Here is a 19997-nt window from a genome sequence, read left to right on the forward strand (position 1 = left end):
CGGAGAGAGAAACAAGGTAAGAAAACCTGTACAAAAATGGACAGTAATACTGACTAACACTGGGTTATGGTCTTACTTATAACAGACCCGAAGGGCTAATAGAGATCCAATTCAGAAACACCTGTGCACTGTAGGTACAGTTTGGTGCAGATCAAGAGTGCAGTAATACAGTCAACGTTGTACGCATAAGATAATGCACAAATACGCTGATATGCATATAAACAACTAACTTGTTTACATTAAGTAGGGCAGCACAGTTGTAGTACTGCATCCTTGGCACTTAGTGATAGGACAACATGTATTTGGTTTAACTAAATTCATAAACAGGATGTATAAGGGTTTGTAAGATGGAGCACATACATCATCCCTTCTGGTTTTACAGCATTTTTCTAATTTTCCAGTTCAAATGCAAACATGACACACTAGCTAGATATGGAAGACGTTTCAGATATTGGCTTAAAACATCACCTTCAACTAAAAAAGAGAGAACCAAGGAGTAATTCAAATGATAGTAAGTGAATTTGTTACTATTATCTTGTGCTGAAAACAAAATCTAAAACATTAAAAAAAAAAAAAACAAAAACAAAACCAAAAACAAACAAACAAAACCCCACAATGCCTTTATGGGCTTTTCCTGAATAGTAACTGCTTCCTTAATGTCCCTTTCATATATGCTAATTTCTCTTAAAAGAACTGCTGAATTCATTAATCTGAAAAGTTGCAACTGAGAAGTTTGGCCTAATGTATCACATCACACAGAATGGAAGAAAATATGCTCTTCTTCAAAGAAAGCATGTTTCAGCTATGAAAGGATTCTGATTTTAAGTGATTGTCCTTTATTAAACAATATTAACAACTATCCGGAGGGAGCCAATTTACTTTTACCTGTTTCAAACAAATTGGCTAAATTGCCATTTTACATTATATATAACAAATGTAATAAAATTGTTCTTAACATATAATGATGTAATACTTTAAAATTAACTGTTTAAAATATTTTACAAAGACATTTTATTATATATGAACTATACAACACACAAGAGTATGAAACATTTTGAACATATACACATTTCTGTATTTTTCACGTAGATTATTATTTTGCACCAAACATTGGTGTCTGCAATTTTACAGTCCTCAGATAAAAGCAAAAAAAACCACCCCAGAATGTTTAGTGGATATGTTTAGTTTGGGTTTTTTCCTGAAAATAAAACCTATTGCAAGAAGAATTTCTCTAATGATTTTTTTCTTTCCCCAATTTCATATTTTGCACAAAGCTCTCCAAATGGATCAACATACACAAGAAGAATAACCTCTCTGTTCTTTGCAGTGCAATTTGTCGGGGATAAAACTGAAACCAAATTGACCCTTTCCCCACTAATAACATTGAAAATTGCAGTCAAAATGTCAATGCCAATCACTAGTGAGACTCCTTTACCCCTTTTATTGAAAATGCAATCCTTTTCAATACCCATTTTAATGAAAATATTTGCATAGAGCATCCTTGTATTATTTCTAAAGAACATTATGAGCGTTTTAACACAAGATAAGGCACATGTTTTTCAGCATTAATAATCTAAAACTAATCCTGAGGATCTGCTCCTCCCCCTCAGCAAAATCTGCTTTTTTAATATACCCTGTATTACCTGAAGAAAGCAGAAAAGCAGTATAGAATTAACTCAGATTCTTTAGCTGAACTGAACTCAAAACATTAACAACTCCTGATAATAGTGTAACAAATCCACAGGTGAATTAAGTCACTCTCTAAACAAATAACTGTTAGAGGGAAAGAAAAAGACATAGCCAGTAGCAATGTTACCTAAAAGTTCACATACTAGAGATGACATTTATAGTGAGTTTTGCTAAAATAAACTCCCATCAGAAACAAGGTAGCTAAATTGTGAGGCACTTAAGGTTGACATGAAAAGGAGGAATGCAAGGGGTCTGTTTCATAGAAAACCTGAAGTTGCATATCATATCCTTGTATTAAGCCTTCTATTAAAGTGCTAGAAATGGAGACTTAAAACAAAAGGATTCAAATACAAAATAAGTGATTACAGAGCTTAGTATGCATTAAAATTAGGTGCTTTTGATTCTCATGAATTTAGAGCTTTTTAATAGTTTTTTAAAAATAAAGTCTGGAAATAATCCACATGTGAAATCACCTTCCTTGTGCCATCAATGCTATTTGTAAAGTGCCCAATTATTTTCTAAACAAAACCATTTGCCTTATCTTATGTTCATAGCATGACATAGTCTGTAGTATGTATGCAATCCATACTGCAAGGACACAGTCAGCCTGATGGAAAACAGCACATGCATACTTTTAATCGGAAGATTTAATTCCACCTGCCATTCTAAAAAGCCAGGTCTTGAATTACATGTCCACCCGTATATAGTGCAACCAACCTCATATTCTCAAAATGCAATTTAGCTGTTAGAGTCTGACGCTCAGAGAGAGACTTATCAAGCTTTTCCTCAGAGCAGCCTGACACCCAGACAAAATCACAGATGGAGCTCTAGATCTGAATCACATAAATCCACTAGATGCCAAATCTGAGAAGGATCTGGGTTCTTTTGGATGATGAAGAGGCTGAAGATGTGTGGCAGTCTGTGCATTACTGATCACATCTAACTGTGAGGGATATGATTCATTTACATTTCCTCCATTGAAACCATTTTGGAACTGTCAGGAAAAAAATAAAATATAAATGGTTAGTATAGGAAATCAACTTATTTACAAGTATTTAAAAATCCTCCTAAAGACACATTGGATGAAATAATCTTAAAATACATTGATTAGCTTTATTTTTTTAATGATGATTAATGGAAACTTAATTTGCATTAAAACAGGGACTGCATCATCAGTGAATGTTACCCATCTTGAAGTCAATGAGGGCCCTACTTCTGGTTAAGCAAAGAAATAATTCCATTATCTCAAGTACAACAGAGTTTCCATTTCAAGAAAGTACAGTTTGAGACTGTCACATCCAGTCGTTACATTTTAGAAGCAACCTATTTACATCTCTCCATGGCTGTAGTGGGATCCAGACATAACAGCTCCTCCAGGAATGCACAGGCAGTCCCATCCACAAGCTGAAGCATACTGTGTGCAATCCACTGGCTGAAATGTTGCAGGGTGGGCTTTTTGACAGTCTTTGTATTGACAATGCCAAGTAAGAGCAATGAATGGCTTTCATCAGTCTTAACATAATTGTTCATAGGATTATTTTAATCACCTAATGTAATGCTTCCTGTCATGCTGTGGACTTTATCTACAAAATACTCCATTCAGTCATGCAAAGAAAATACAACAAAGTATTTTAAACATTTCCATCATCTCTTTAGGAGTAGCTTATATTGTAAGTACTCATTCTTTCAAGGTTTGTCTTTAAGAACATGTCTTATACATTCATTCATCCATTCATCTGTCAAATTATGCTGGGTATTAGTTCTTTCTTCCTTCTATGCAAACACTGAAATTTGACTAACTGTGCACAATTCTTCTGTTTAACAAGCCTATAGCCATGTGAATTACATTTTAATCAAAGCTGACACACTTCTAAGAGTATACACAAGGATTATTTCTCACAGAACCAGGTTATTTCAGTATTCTTCATTAATAAGATGACCACGCTCATTAAAGTTTTTAGGAATGCTCTCAACATAGAATCAAGTACTTAGGAAGGTTTCTCCTGCTTAATAAAGGAATATTGATCCTAAACAAGCAGCCAAATAATCACAGGCCTTTCTGTCCTTCTCCACCACTGAAATGGCTGTGGAAATACACTGGCTATGCTCCTACCACAATTACAAGATAGGCAGAAAGTCAAGGTGCACGACCACAACAGACTTTCTAACTCTGTAGCCTTTCCATGTAGAAATTGATGCCAGTTACGAGTCTGAAAAGACACCAGTCATGGCTTGTATGGCAACGTCTGTCCTCTCACCACTGACAGGGGTGTCAGTGTGCCAAACCCAGCCACCAAGACTGCCCTGCTTTGGTTTGGCTGTGTGAATGTGGGCTCAGACAGCAGTGTCCTATCTGCTTATGCAGTGCTACTCAGCCCCATGGAGCACAGGAATGCCCTAGCAAAAGGGGTTGAATTTGCCTCTGAATAACTTAAAGACAATTTTCACAAAGTGGTCTTTGTTCATTTTTTTACAACAAACTAAATGTCCTATTATTATTGCAATACAGCATTCTAGTAAATATGAAGCAATAGATAGAATATTTTCAGAGGTGCCATCTTAGTCATTAAACCTTTTATAGATAGGTGTGAAGAAAATGCAAGGAAGAAAATTTAAAAATAGGGATCATAACAAAAATTACTAAGGAAGTGTAACAAAAAATAATCTGCAAAATAAATGCAACTGAAACCAGCCATTAAAAATAAAGAAATGGAATTGCCAATGCAACAGCTGTTCAAAACTGATGCATCACTTTAGTACAGCTTTTCTGAAAAGAATAATTCTTTGTTTTTATAAAGACAAACTTGGATGGCCCTGGAGCTGCTCTGCAACCCTATTAAGAAGCACTCTGAAAGACTAAACACCAAGCACAGCCAGGCAAAGCACAGCCAAGCTGTGCTCAGCTTGCACAGTGCAGTTTCTCAAAGTCACTTCATGCAATTTCAACAAAGGCACTCAGGGAGAAGCCATTCATCTATCTGAATTGTATCATATTTTAGGTAAATTTTTTCAATTCTACAATTGCATTATTTTCAGCAGTGAAGCAGTTTTAAAAAGGGAATGTTTCATACTTGTATTAAGCATGTAAAAAATGGATATGTTCTAATTGCATTCCTCACCTTTGTCTTGCACAGGTTAAATGCCAATTAATACTTTAATTCTGTAAAGGCTTATGCATGTGCATAGGCATTTGCAGGATCAGTACTTCAGAACATTAACTCATTGAGATAAAAAGAAAAATCATTTTGGCTCTATACTTTAGCAGCATTAACAGAAATAAAGGGTACAACAGAAACTACTTCAATAAAGTTTATTCAGAATAGGAACTAGTAATTGAATTATATTTCTAAGTTAATTTTACCAATGAAGAACAGTGTCTACAACTGTAGTCTGCTACAGCCAGGATCCTCTCTTCTATGGCTTTTATTATGCATTCTCCTTAGTGAAAAAAGACCAGCTTAGCTTACTGTGACTACAACTTTTTCTAACTCTTTTACCTTTAGCAGTTAATTTAGACAGCAGCTTGAGGAATAAAATGGCTTTCACTTATAGCAATATATAACAAATTTTTTTGCAGTAAGATTGTGCATAGGAGTGAAATAGTTCACATTTCGGCCCATTTTTATGATATTACAATCTAATACTTTCACTAATCCTAAAATTATTGAGTAATCTGAGTAGCTAGACAATACTCACACTCCAAAATCAATTTTTTTTGTTCCTTATAACATATTTAATGAAAATGAGTGTGCCAAGCAAACTCAACTCCTCTCTAAAGGGTCTACTAGGAAATTCCAAGACTTGGACCAACCTACTTTTCTTCTGCTCCTATCAGGAAAATTACTGGTATAGTATCACAGAGTTTATTTACTCTTGATTAATACTGCCAAAGAGAGCTATCACACTGCAGGTACACCTATATATAAACTTGACCAAATGCAACTCTCTCCACTCTAATGAACAAATAAAGCAAAGACATCCACACACTAATGAATGGATGGGATGCAAACCCATCCATTTCAAACTCAGCAATTCAGTCACGACAAACTCTGCTCCCCAGCAGTCACCCAAACCAATATAAACTCAGTAAAAATGCAAGCAATGCAGCAATGCTGTCCACCATACCTTGTTCCCCACTGTTTGCTGCTGTTGATTTGTCATCATAGGTTCATACTGCATTTGGTCCACGCAGGCGGGCTGTGCCTCCTGCGCGCACGGGTACATGGAAACAGCGCCGGCGTAGCATGTTTGAGGAGCGAGCATAACCGACTCAGAGTTTACCCCACACTCAAGGTTTTCAGGGACTTGCTGCAGACAACTGAGAAAATCCTCAAAGTTGGAAGAAGCAGAATAGGTCGATACATCAAAACCTGCTGCAGGAAAATCCATTTGAGCAAAATTAGAAAGCTGTGGCATCATCGCTGTGGGTTGCTTGTAAGGAACAAAGTCTTGCCTACACTCGTAAGGTGAAGTGTTAACTTCTGATTTGTAAGAGAACTCAGATGTACTGGCATGCATGCCAGGGAACACGTATTGCTGGGGCTGCTCCTGTGAGCAGCTAAGAGGAATGCCAGAGCTCCAATTTGTGAACATCCCATTGACTTGCATATGTTTCATCTTGTGACAGAGCTGCTGTTGCTGCTGCTGTTGTTGCTGTTCTACAAGCTGCTTCTGGTGCTGATGAAGTTGATGTGGATCTTGCTGTACCATGCAACCTTCATTCTGGACCAAGGGCTGCTGCTGGTTACAGTCTGAATACAAGAAGTCAGATTTATTTAAGGAATCCTGAACATAAGTCAGGATTTCGTCAGTTATATTGATGTCCCCAATATCATCCCCAACATCAGATAACTCAGCTTTAAAAAACTCCTCATCCTGCTGAATACACTTTAGATCTTCAAAGTCAATGCCCAGATTTTTCATGATGCTGTACAAATCACTGGTTTTGTTATCCTGAAAGAGTGCTGCACTGTCTTCAGGAAGTGGAACAGTACTGTCCGGGGAACAGCCCATCAGCTCTCGTTTGAGAATGCTGTGATTTCCAGCAGGTAGGAGATTGTCCGTCCAGCCACTGCTAACAACACCGCCCAGTTCATCCCTACTGTCTGCAAAGAAGTTCCGCTCAAAAGAAAGCTTATGTGATGCTGGAGGGCAGAGATAAACAGACTCGTCCTGCCTTAACATGACACCTAGGAGGGAGTTTGGATCCACAGAGTCATCGTGCAGCGTTGCTTTGGCTCCTTTTCCCACCGTGCTTTTACTCTTCGGTTGAGAGGGGTCCATAAGGCTCGACATGGGGAAAGATACCTCATACAACACAGCCTCACCAGTGGCAAACATGAAGGGCAGCTTCATGTTACGCTTCCGTAGATGTTCTGCCCCTTCTTCATCTCTGAAAATAAATCAGATATATAGCGTGGTACTGCAGGACTAAACAGTTACTCTAATCTTTTTGTCCCCTGGAATTAACATAAAAAATGAACTATTCTATTTGTAGGCATTTTTCAAATTCCTACCTATTCCAGCTCAACTTGGCTGAGTTAAATCAAGAGGCAGATTATGAAATAAGGAGCTTATGACTGTAATACCACATTTACATATTACATTTGTAATTAAATCTAGATAGCATACACCATTTTCTGTGCATTATGGGCTGAGGTGAAAATAAGTGGGCTTTGTTCCATGCATTAAGCTTTTCTTGGAACAGCAAGTAAATCAATACTTGAAGTATCCCTCTCCATTTTACAGACTCCTTAGCAAAAATCATTTAATCTATTTAACAAGGCTGAATTCTATATTATGCAGAACTTAGTTCTGAACTAAAATTCAGGACCAAATTTCTTTGTTATTTGTTGTTTCTTGTTATTTATTGTTCCTTCCACACAACTGCAGTTGGATTTCTTAGTTTTTGCTCGTTGGGATAGAATATGGTGGATGGAATAACTTCATGCTTCTGCTGCTGATCTTGTTCTTATAAGAAATCAGTATGTCTAAAGTTTTATGCAAAAGAACTGTGCCACAAATTCTGAAATATCAGAATTCTTTACATGTTTTTAAGCAAACAGAAAGAATTTTGGGTATTTGGAATATAAAAGGTCGTAATTTAAAAACAAAAATTTCTTCACAAATCTAAGCAGCCTCGAACAAGTTTTCAGTTTTTGAAGCATACTACTTTATGAAATGATGACTCACGTAAGAGGTCTTTGCGTGGCAATGATGTAATCTGGTCTTCCATTTTTGTAGACAAGGCGTGCGTTTGCCTGTACCCAGGCCCATCGATTTTCTTTGGTTAGAAGCCTAAATACAGTCATTCCACTCTCACCTGTCTTCATCACTAAAGAGGAAGCATACAGTTTACTGTCCAGCAAACAAAACCATGAAAACCTGTATGCCATGAAAGGAATCCCACCTGCAGAGGAATGTTACAAATCTCATGTCCTCAATCACCCAATTTGGTGTGGCACTAGTGCATTCCCAGTAAATCAGGAGGACTGATCACTTCAAGATGTCTAATTTACTCCTAAAACAAAAGTCAAAACTGCAAGATATCTGCTACAGATTGGCAGCATACTATATGGGGCTTTGTCCATATACATATGGACAATAACATATATTAATATATGTTAATAATATATTAATATGTGTCAATATATCAATAACATATTAATGTATATTAATAATAACATATTAATAACATATATTAATAAATACTAGAACATGTAAATGACAAAAGCCTAAGTTTCTCTTACCTTCCAAAAAGAAACTATTACTTTAACAATTAGAAAACACACTAGCTCCCAACCCAATTCTTTTGCATTTTGACTGGTTTATGCAGTGGTACTTAAAAACCTTATGTTTCATTCCAGCTACCACTAGCAATGTTTGATAAACATACTCAATTTTCACGATATATTTCTGTATTGAGTTTGTGTGGACACGTTCTGGTAGTAGCAGGGAGAGCTACAGGGGTGGCTTCTGTGAGAAGCTGCTAGAAGCTTCCTCCATTTCCAACAGAGAAAATCCCTGGCAGGTCCAAGGTGGACATGCTGCTGGGCAAGACTGGGACAATTAGAAATTGATAATGCCTCTGTGATAACATTTAAGAAAAAAAAAAGTTATTGTGCACATGTAATTGTGGCCAGAGAAGAGTGGGTTGAGAATACTTGAGAGGAACAACTCTGCAGACACCAAAGTCAGTGAGGAGGGAAGGGCAGGAGGTGCCAGAGCTGAGATTCCCCTGCAGCCTGTGGTGCAGCCATGGTGAAGTGGCTGAGCCCTTGCAGAACCACAGGGATGCAGAGATGCACCTGCAGTCCATGGAGGAGACCCATGCCACAGCAGGTGGATGCCCTACAGGCTGTGCACCCATGGGAGGCCAGTGCTGGAGCAGGCTTCCAGCAGAGGCTTGCAGACCCACAGAGAGAGGAGCCCATGCTGGAGCAGGTTTCCTGGTGGAAGGTGTTTTCAAGGCCTTATTTTACTTCTCATTATGCTGCTCTGGTTTTGTTAGTAATCAGTTCAATTAATATGCCCAGATGAAGTCTGACAGTATCTGGTGAATGATCTCTCCTGGTCCTTATCTCATCCCATGAACCCTTCATTATATTTTCTCTCCCTTGTCTAGTGTGGAGGGCAGAGATAGAGAGGTTTGGTGGGTGCCTAGCGTGCAGCCAGGGTCAACCCACTACAGTCTTTTGGTGCTGAAACCCAGGATCATGAGGATTTTCAAATAAGGATAGTAACCAGGAGAGGTAACAGGCAAAAAGAGTACTGAACAATGTCAGAAAGTAGAATAATCATGGGGAAGTTTTGTTGTAATTGTGGTGAAGGGATGCAGGGTGGATTTTGTACAAATTGTCCAATTTTGTTCTGTGTTGTGATGAAGTTATCTTGTTTTTTGTGTGGGGAGCTTTAGTTTATTTTGGCTGGTTTTGTTGTTCTAAGGGAATGTTGTGTGATGAATGTGGATTTTAAAGATAATTCTTTAAATGTGATTCACAGAGGCAAGGGATGGAAGTAATACAACTGCTCAAAACGCCTGCATTTCTAGACAGAAAAGTTAAATAAAATGTATGAGGAAAGTCTGAGAATCTAAACAAAAATCCTTGCTACGAAACTTCTTTATTTTAATCTTAGCATCAAAAATGTAGCAAAGCCAGTTTTAAGACAAAGTTTCAAACCATTCAAGTTTCAACCCCTTTTACTCTCTTTTTCTTTATGAAAGAAACAAAACCACTGATAAGCAACAATGACTGAGCTACACCTGAAACAGAAAATGTGCTTAAATAGGTTGAGAACAACCTGCTGAAGGGCATTATCTAATTTTCTATGAGGGGGTAAAAGAAAAATGAACTTTTCAAGAGTATTCAGTAGAAAAGAAGTACCATAATATACTGAGGATGATTCTGTAAGTTCCGAAGATAACTACATTATAAGTAACAACAAAAGTAAAAAACTGAGTCCCCTAAATAGTTATACATCAGATACCTGATGTTTATTTCCTTAACACTATACTTCTCTCCGTAATTGTCACTTAAACCAACTCAAGCTGCCAAGAATCAAATCCAGAAATGTTTGGACACTAGCATGTTAAATCAGAGATTAATTTCTGGTAAAAATCTTACACCAATATCAAAAGAAAATGCTTTATTTAACTTGCTAACAGGAAAGCTATCTTTGGCAGTCTCCCTGCCCAAAGAAAGTTGTTGAAATAGCAGAAGTGGGGTTGAGCAGAGAAGGAAGTAAGAAGAGCAAGATATGACAGAGACTGGAATATTTATTGTAAAAGGGTCTAAATAGGAATGTTAAACATTTCTTCTACCAGTGTAAGTTTTTAGAAGGACAGATAGAACATATGACATGAACAGTGCTCCTTTTGTTAACAACCTCTGTTTTCTCTGTAATTCATATTGCATTTATACTGAAAAAATGCTCCATGCTTTGATTTTTCAACCGTTGTTAGGGAATGGAACTTACTTCGGATGTGATTTTCAGCACAATAAAGCATATCAGCTGCATGTATAAACTGGTATCCTGTTCCTCTCATACACAGCTCTGCTTCAGTGTATCCCAGGACGATCTTTCCTCTGGAAGGTAAAATCAAAAAAGTTTCAACCCTGCTGATGAACCAACTCACAAAATGAATGTCAAGCAAGTTAATTATGTCTAGAACATTTTTCATGCAAGTTTGTTGCTATAGCAATTGCATGCGGAAGGAGAACAGCTCTAATAAAAAATAGAGTCAACAAATCATAAAATTTTAACTAGTCTGCCAGGTTGTCTTCAGTGACTAGGACTGGATTCACAAAACCATTAGATCATAAAAAAGTGAATGCCTACGGCTGGACACTCAATTCCATACTGCAGAACACACTCACTCCTAGCAGGCAGCTCCCATTAGTTTCAAAGAAAGACATTTTTTTCTTGGCCCTCTTTCTTATCATTTACCTAGAGGTGCTTGGTGTAGAATAAAGTAGGGCTTTAACTTTAGTTATCTAAAACTTCTTACCTAAATCAGAATTTTTAGTAGCTTAAAGTTTGAACTTAGATGTATCTCAGAACTACATCCCTTTTGGTATTGAGTGGTTTGGGACCCCTGTGTTTCCATTTAAACAAGATATGACTCAGAGAACCACTAGCAAGAGTCATATTTGACCCTGGCAGCTAAAATTAGAATACTTTACTAGAGGTTGGGGAGATGAAACACTTAACAGAATTCACGTCATCTCCGTGTGCTACATGATAAAAAGACATAGTCAAAAAGAGATCTAAACAAGATTCGAAACAAAGAAATGGAGATTCAAAGGCAAAAGGTATAAAAAGGGGAAAGTAGGGATGGAGAACAATAAACATAAAACTGTAAAATATGACAAAAAGAGGCAAATGTGTAAAAATATCAGAGGAACAAAATACTTATGTTAACATTTTGCTAACTTTTACTTGTATCAGCTTAGAGAAATAATACATTTAGGTCTCTCATTAGACAAACTACCAATTCGATTTTATCCTGCAAGTAGGCATGGAAACCCATGCGAAAGATTCCACTGAAAATTAAAGCATTGTCAGTCAAAAATAGGAGGGAGAGGAGAAGGAAGGAAGCCAGAGGCTTTTATTTTGATAAAAAAACATCCTAATGGGCTTCTTGCCCCGTTGATGCATTGTAACATTATTTTGATCTAGTATTGCAGTAGTGTTTCCAAATTTTACTGGGGAAAAATGGTTTGGAAATGGGTAAAAGTTATAGTATAAAAAAGTATTCCATTTATTTTGAAGAAAAAAATTTCCATTTTATTTTATACCTATTCGAACTGAAGGAGAAATGTAGAATTAAACTAAACACTTGTTCTCTCTGTTCTAAAACCAAACTTCAAACCAGCTTTAACCTGAAACTTTCCTTCTTCCCTAATTCATTAGTATGCTGTCTTTTGGTTTTTCTATTTTGCATCAGTTTTGTGGATTTTTGCTTTGTTTTTCCAACAGTTAGGAGTCAGACAGCAGTATGCCATTTCAAGGAAATAGACTATGGCAAACCCATTTCTCTTTACTTGATAGCAGGGCTGGAGAGAAAAACCTTAACAGCTGCTAAACAACCATCACTGAAACAGTTTATACACCAATAGAGTGGCCTGCTTTATATTTCAAATACATACTTGAAACCTATTTCATCAGCAAATTATTAGACAATTAGACAGAATGGTTTACACCTACTTTGCATCACAGCCAGTAGGTGTGAAATCCAGTTTGTGTTTAGTTCTGAAGATGAAGTTTTTGGTTCTTATCTCAAGGATAGATGGTGGCTGCAGGGGAGTAGCTACTGCAAACAGTGCAAGCTGAGGAGACAGAGTAGCACCATCCTTCCCTTTCTTGTTTTGTCCATGGAGAAACTTCAGTCGTCCTTGAAAATTCATAGCCTTAGGATGAGGAAAAAAATAATTGCTATATGCTGGAGATATTTAAAAGCAAGTTATTTCTGTTATGATGTAAAACATGTATTTTTCATTTTTCTTAAGATCCATCAGATTTAACCTTTATAGGATGGCATACATAAAAATTAGTTTACAAGTACAGAACACTGTTGTAATCCCCCTGAGTGTGTCACTTCAATATCTACTAATAAACTTACTGAAAAATTAACTAATGGGAAGATTAATGGGTGAAAAAAAACCAAAAAACCAAACATGCATCAAATATCAATTGGGGCTTCTAATAATCTAATGAACATACATGCATATAATGATACCTTTATTTTTCTTGCAAATTTGTATGTTCAATTTTGCAATTGTAAAAATTATATTTTGTAAGATATTACAAGGAAAGTGATAAACCAATACTTGTTATAAAATCTAAATAATTGACTAACAAAAAAATGCATTAAAAAGAGCAAGCACAAACTTTTCCAAACAAGGAAAACCTATGGTCCTCTTAATTACTATTACTCATTGCATCTCAAGATACTAAACTTGATACAAGAAAATACCCTTGTAATGCTCTTTGATCTACAAATGACACAGCACTTTACAAAACCAGTAGCTTATTTGCATGACACTGAGGAAACTGGGCCATGAGAAATGAGAGAACTTGCAGCTGGTTGTGACAACATCTTAAAGGGAAGACATTCAGTGTCACTAACTAAAACATTGTGGTTCAAACAGCTCAGATATCTTTGGAGACTTTACAAATAAAGTAGAGTTGCTGCACCTCTTGTTAGGATAATGCAGATTTTCAGCTTTTAAGTGTAGGTGGAAGTTCCTATGCAACCCCATACTCACCAGAAATCCAGATGAATTATCCAGGAGACATCGTAACCTGCAGATGAAATTCCTTTCCATAAAGGAAGAATTCTCCGGAGGAAGTTGGTCTGGGTTATAATAGGTTGCTGGCTGTGAAAAGCCATTATCTCCTGCAGGAAAGGATTATTTATAAGGATTATTTTTAGAAGAACACCTAGTGAAGTCTATCTATAACTAACTATCTTCCGTCTCATAAACAAAGCATTAGGTCACGACCTGAGCAAGAACAATGTAAACTGGAAACATCCTCAGAACCTGCCATGATTGTAACACTGAGGCTAAGCATCAATTCTTCTGATGGGATTATGTTTTACAGGCTCTGGTATTTGAAAACAGAATGTAATTTATTTTTCAGTGGTTTTTTTCTTTGGGGCTTTTGCTTGTTTGGGTTTTTAATTTATTCATTATGTTTGTCAACAGCCTAGATTCTGGATCAGTTGCAAAGAGCAGAGGTCTCAGCAGAGAACATACTCATGTTCCTACAATGGCAAGATCTGCAAAAAGACACAGCAACTACACGAACTGAGTATTCAAAATCTCAGTAATGATATCAAACTGTGAAACTTGCTTTCCAGAAAACCAGGTGAAAGCAGTAGCAATAAATAAAAATCAGCAACTGTAGGAAACCACCTACAAAAAAAATCAGCATTTTTCTCCAATGAAGGCAAAATCACCCTACTAAATAGTGAAAATATTTCTGGGCTCTGTTGATCAAAACACCATATTTACCTCTCCAGATATACCTGGAGTACTTGTGTTTTGGAGGTTGTTTGTTTTAAAAAACACTCAAAGCCATGATTTTTAACTAGGATAACAACCTCCACCTCATCAGCACAAGCATTTGCTGCTAAGTGGTATTTACAAAACAGACTTAAACATTTGGAATATAAAGTAAAACCAGAAGGTAAATCAATAAACTTCTGACAGAATACATATGTTCTACATGAGACTACATATACAGAGATAGCAGAGCATGACTACTCATAGCAAATTTAGCAATCTTGTTTGCAATACATATTAAAAAAAAGTCATTCCATAGAAATTCATACATGCAGAAAATTAAGAAAAATCCAGCTTAAAAGGACATTTTATGATAAAATAATTTTTAATTTAAAAAATAGTCCATGTACTCATAGAGAAGCAAGTATCAAGTATGTACAAAATAATAATACAGATTTAAAGAACCCATAGTGACCTTCCAGACATGGAGACGAGGTCAGGGAGAGCATGTCACTTAATAACACACCACATTATATTTTCTGAAATATAATTTTGTCTCATGAACAGCTGGAAAAGCTTACAGATAGTCTTAGAGGTTAGTACACTGGCAAAACAAACCCAAAGGTAAACAAATCATTACCAAAAGCCAGTTCAATTTAATCTCCTATGAATTCAAGGGACTGAATTTGAGCCAAATGAGATAGTTGATGTCTTACCAATAGGTCTTGCAACCTAAGGCCATCTAAATCCTACAAACATGCCGAGTTATCCAGCTTTTCAGATAAAAATCAGGAGATACCTTTTTTCCCATAAAAGATCTGCTATGCAAGGTAATTTTTTGCAGAATAAACTTCACGGTATAGAGAAAAATAAACCTTTTTCTCCCCTAGCTAGTAGTGTGACAAAAAGAGATAATCTGAAATTACAGCCATCTGAAGAACTGTATTGGCCAGTCACCATTATGAGCAGATCCCACAGGCAGACAATCTCAGGTATTTGTAGTCCAAGACAACTACCACAGAACTTTGAAATTAAAAAATAAGAAATTCCCACACTTGTCATATGGATGGTTCTCAACAGACAAAGCGAACTTCCTTAATTGCTGCTGCTGCAGATTTTATTATTATAAATTGCTTAATTGATGGTGAGAATTTTCAACACTTCTGAGATGGTGCTTCTCCAAGAAGCTCTTTGAAGAAGCAATGATTATGAAGAAAGAACATCAAAAAAACAGCTTGCAAATCCTAAATATTTCAAAAATGCCAACTCTGACTGGGTGCAGATGTAGTACCCAATAAGCAGTGCCAGGGTTTCTGCTGGCATCCTTGGCACTGGTAGGTGTGTCCTTCAGCATTTCTGCCACAGGAGAAACTCAGTGTTATTCTTTTGGTAAATACAGAGCTGAAATTTGAAAGTTCAGCAAGTCCAGCTGGATCCTGTGGAGTTTGTTAAGTTCCATAGTAAAATGCACATTTCTTTCCCAAGAGTGAGCAAAGCTGTGGTGAAAGAAGTGGCTCCCAACAGGAGAGGAACAGAACTCAAAACAGGAGGCAATGGGCTTCAAAACTGAGCCTCCTACACTTGTGAAAGCAACACTGCTGCACTTTTCCAGGCAGACAGAAGGCAGGAAGGTTTTACTGCCAGGATCTTGAAGTGACTCACTGTAAGAAGGCAAAGAATCTTACAGAGCATCTACAATCCCTAGAGCAAAACTACCAATTAACACTACAGGGGCTAGAAGCCACATCCCTCATGAAGCTCACACTGGATCTCATCAACACCACGGAGCAATGCGCAGAGCATGCAGTGCATTAAGTGCTTGTCTTTAAACTCAAGACCATATGCTTGTGCAACATGTGAAGTTCAAAAGATAATCCAGACTTAATGCCCCAAAGCAGATATTTGGGACTGAAAAATCAGGATTTTGCAAACTTCTCTGGGAACAAGACAAGGACTGGGAGGCATATGTGGGAAGCACAGTAACAGCTGAGGAAACCAGTGGTCTAGCAGCATTCCAGAGTATTGAGTGAGAAATAACTAGTCCAGGCTAACTGAAGCAGAATCAGTTCCCAGATTCAGGATAGAATCTTGCCTGAGCAAAATGCTATCTATAAATACCTACATAATGCTAGCTGAGTATTAAAACAGAAATGGATTAAATTAGCAAAAATGGAGGAGAACCTTATGATCATATCATTATCCTTTGCTATGAATCTCAGTTCAGTCTAAAAATCCTCAACATCCAAACATTTTATGCTACTTGAGGCTCAAAAGTAATAATTGAATCATAGAATGGTTTAGGATGCAAGGGACCTTGGAGATCACCTAATTCCAACCCCGTGCCATGGACAGGGACACCTTTCACTAGACCAGGTTGCTCAAAGCCCTATCCTCCTAGGCCCTGAATGCTTTCAGAGATGAGGCACAATTAGAAGCTTTTAGCAAGCTAGAAACACAAGATGCAAAACAAAGAATTGTTTGTCATCCTGCTCAGCGTTTCCTGTCGTTCAGTCAAATCTGAGGCCAATCTAACCTGGTGTCAGACTTTTCAAACAACCTTTCCTAAATTCATATGCACTTGCTTAAGGTTCATAGAACACAATTTCACACTAAAGCAAACAGGATGAACATCTGGTTTCTGAAAATTGTACTCTTTGCTGTACTGAACTCTACTATTAAGTAGCTGTGCAGCTGCAAAGATTGATCTAGAGATGATATAGTAATGTTGACTGCTAAATGAAAAATTGAAATATACTGAGGTGTGTTACAAACACAGTAACCTTTCTCTATCAAATCATGGCATTTCCATGGCTTTTTTTAAAACTAAGTTAATTTAAGGTTTATTAAGGAAATGGACTTCTTATGGATTAATAAACCCCCTATAATCAAGTCACAGTAACAGAAGATTTTACATGTTTAAACAACTGTGTAACATGTTTAAACAACAGTTGTGCAAAGGGAGCATTAAAATGGAGCAGTTGTCTCTATGGCTTTGTTGTCATTATGATGCAGGCACATGCTTCCTGTATTACACAATTACCTGCACCTACACATCTTTGCTCTGATACACATGCAATGTTCCTCCTTAGTTGTTTCTCAATATAGCAGCTCACTTAAGCATCAGCCAGTAACATGTGACAACTCTGCTCTAAGATGCATATTAGTTGATCTTAAAGGCTCATCTATTTAATCTTCTATTTCTCTTCCCCTTTTATCTCCAAAAGAAGTAGTGGTCTATGTGGCAATGAATGCACTATTTCCTACAGTAACACTGTAACTAGCACATTCTTAGACTGATCAGTCTAAGAAACATTGTCACTTATACTCCATATTACAGTCTTCCAATTTAAAGTATAATTAGTATTTTAATGGCACTGTGCTATGAATAACAGTGCTTATTTAAAGTGCAAAAAATAGTAATTCCCACTGTTGGCTAAATGTGTCCATAAAATTAAAATAAATTTGAAAAACACTATTTCTTCCTTTATTAATAAAAAGTTATCTAAATTTCTTTAAATAAACAAATTTAAAAAGCCCAAAAAACAAACAACTAATCCGACAGGCAAACAATAAATTCTGTTCTCACCTTGTACACTTGGAGCAGAATCCCCTGACTGGGCAGGATTTAATGCCCAATGTAGCTGTCGTTGAAACTCAGGTCTGTCTTCAGTGTGAATCAGTTCAAATACACTCTGGTGTATAATATCAGACTGGGAACAAAAGGAGAAAGGGGAGAAAGGACGACAATAAGAAAATCATATGACAATATGATACAAGTCATCTGAATGACAATGCTCTTATGGATATGGCAAAATCCATTTTGCTGAGGGATAAATACATACAATCACATGCAGGTGGCAAAGCTTCATTAAATAATTTTTAGCAGCTCAGAGAACAGCTCAGTTACACACAAGACTGTATGGGAAACAATAATAAAAATATTGCCTTAGAAAAAAAAGGTTACACTATGTCAACTATTTCTTTAGCTGCTTTTACCTAAGAAGGCCTGGAAATGCTGTGCTTAAGTTCTGTTTAAATAATTTAATTTTATATAATAGTAATATAAAGTACTTGTCAGCTAGTACTTGACTTGACCTACCATAGGTGCTACAGGAATACAAAAGAAGGTAAAGACCCTGAACCAAACTGCCAAAACTAAGTGCAGATCATAAACAGTGGATTTCTTTGCCTGAAAACTTTGTCACTTCTTAAGGATGGGGTAAAACATGTAATTAATTAAGCCCTTATTCCACTACCAATTGTGTGGTTAGGAATGAGATCTAAATGGCAAAGCCTCAATAGCAAGGATCAGTACTTAAAGGAATTTAAGGGGGAAGAAAACCACTCAAAATATTCAAGAAAATACTCAGTTGACTGAGAAGAGTTAAGATCCCGGTTTTTGGCATGTTTCAAAACCCCAACCACTATATAAACATAAAGTATTTAAATGAAACATAGATCTAATGTAATTGAGATGAACTGGCAAAAGTAGAAGCCTACGTCAAATTTTGCTGTGATGAATTTCATAAAACAATCAGTATTTTCCATAATAAATTGCCAGAAATGCTAATTTTTGTAACTTAAGGATCTCATTCCTGTATCATGCACTTGATTTACTGGCATTACTTCACAAATTTTATGCCTAATTTGTTTTCCAAGCTTTTTTTCTTTTTTCATTCCCCAACACTGGAGAAATGTGTAAACTCAGGAATAACAATGTTTTTTTAAAAATATTTTCTTTTACACAAACTTTCCCCAATCTCTTATCAGTTACCTGAAATTGCAGACCAAGCAAGGTTTCTCACTATTTTTAGACAGCAGCTGAATCTATCAATATCCATGGATATACAGTTGTTGAGAACAATAACTATCCTCTTCATTCTATCATCTTCACATAAAATAATCCCAGGAGTTTTCTAACAAAGGCAGACTTTGCCTGCTGTGCCTCAGTCTTTAATACTTTGGCACCTGGTTTTCAAGCCCAGTGAAGTCAGCTGTAATTGACTGGTACCATAAATAGTAAAAAAAAAAAGTTTGTTTTGAAATTAATAATTAAATAAATAAACATGAGCAAGAGAACAAATTTTAAAAATACCAAAATCACTCACTTGATATTTATAAATCTCAAGGCATATGGAAATAATTTTTCATGAAAGGTTTCTATTAAAATAATTACCTTTCCATTCAATTATGTCTCACTCAGTATCATAAACTGGGTAACACCACAGTATAAATTTCAAACAGTTGTTCCAGTAAAGAATAATTAAGTGTGAAAATTTCCTATCTTGCCTAACGCAGCTCTGGAAATTATATTCCTGTTGTGCTTGGCCTGACATTCTGGCTATGTAAGCTGATAGAAAAGTAATATGGTTTCCAAGTAATACAACCTAAAGTACCTGAGATTTTTATTACAAAAAAAATTTAAGACCCTAAATATGAACACTGATGTTCCCTGAAATTAGGCAAAACCTCTGAAAAAACCAGAAGAAATAAACTTACTTGTTGGAATCCTAAGTAGTCTTGGATAGTAGAAGAGACGTAAAAGACCAGAGCATCTGCTGTAACAACTAACACAAATCCATTTAATGCCTGGGGAAGAAGCACAGCAAATTGTCAGCTTCAGAGATAAAATTCCAGATCATTATTGTGGCTCTAGGTCTACCTATAATGTAGTCCCCCAACAAAATGTGAAGCACACAAAAGCACAAACAGCAGGATCATTATCTACGGCACAAACAGAAGGATTCCTCATTGCATCTCTCTACTGTAAATATATTAGAATGAAGAAAACAGGATCTA

At 36.5% G+C, this 19997-nt stretch overlaps 1 protein-coding gene across 1 annotated transcript in view; it reads right to left on the reverse strand.

Annotated features, from left to right (window-relative positions):
- Positions 1-813: 813 nt before the first annotated feature.
- The window catches only part of AHR (aryl hydrocarbon receptor), a 62788-nt gene continuing 43604 nt past the window's right edge, over positions 814-19997 (reverse strand). Inside the window, exons 6-13 of the mRNA XM_063411151.1 lie at positions 19698-19787; positions 17785-17908; positions 13458-13588; positions 12397-12599; positions 10666-10775; positions 7882-8023; positions 5815-7081; positions 814-2683 (exon numbers count right to left, since the gene is read on the reverse strand). Coding sequence (XP_063267221.1) covers positions 2528-2683; positions 5815-7081; positions 7882-8023; positions 10666-10775; positions 12397-12599; positions 13458-13588; positions 17785-17908; positions 19698-19787 — 2223 coding nt within the window. The 3' untranslated portion in view covers positions 814-2527. The remainder of the gene's footprint in view (positions 2684-5814; positions 7082-7881; positions 8024-10665; positions 10776-12396; positions 12600-13457; positions 13589-17784; positions 17909-19697; positions 19788-19997) is intronic.

Source organism: Prinia subflava, chromosome 1 (genome assembly GCF_021018805.1).
Source record: "Prinia subflava isolate CZ2003 ecotype Zambia chromosome 1, Cam_Psub_1.2, whole genome shotgun sequence".
Classification (NCBI taxonomy): domain Eukaryota; kingdom Metazoa; phylum Chordata; class Aves; order Passeriformes; family Cisticolidae; genus Prinia; species Prinia subflava.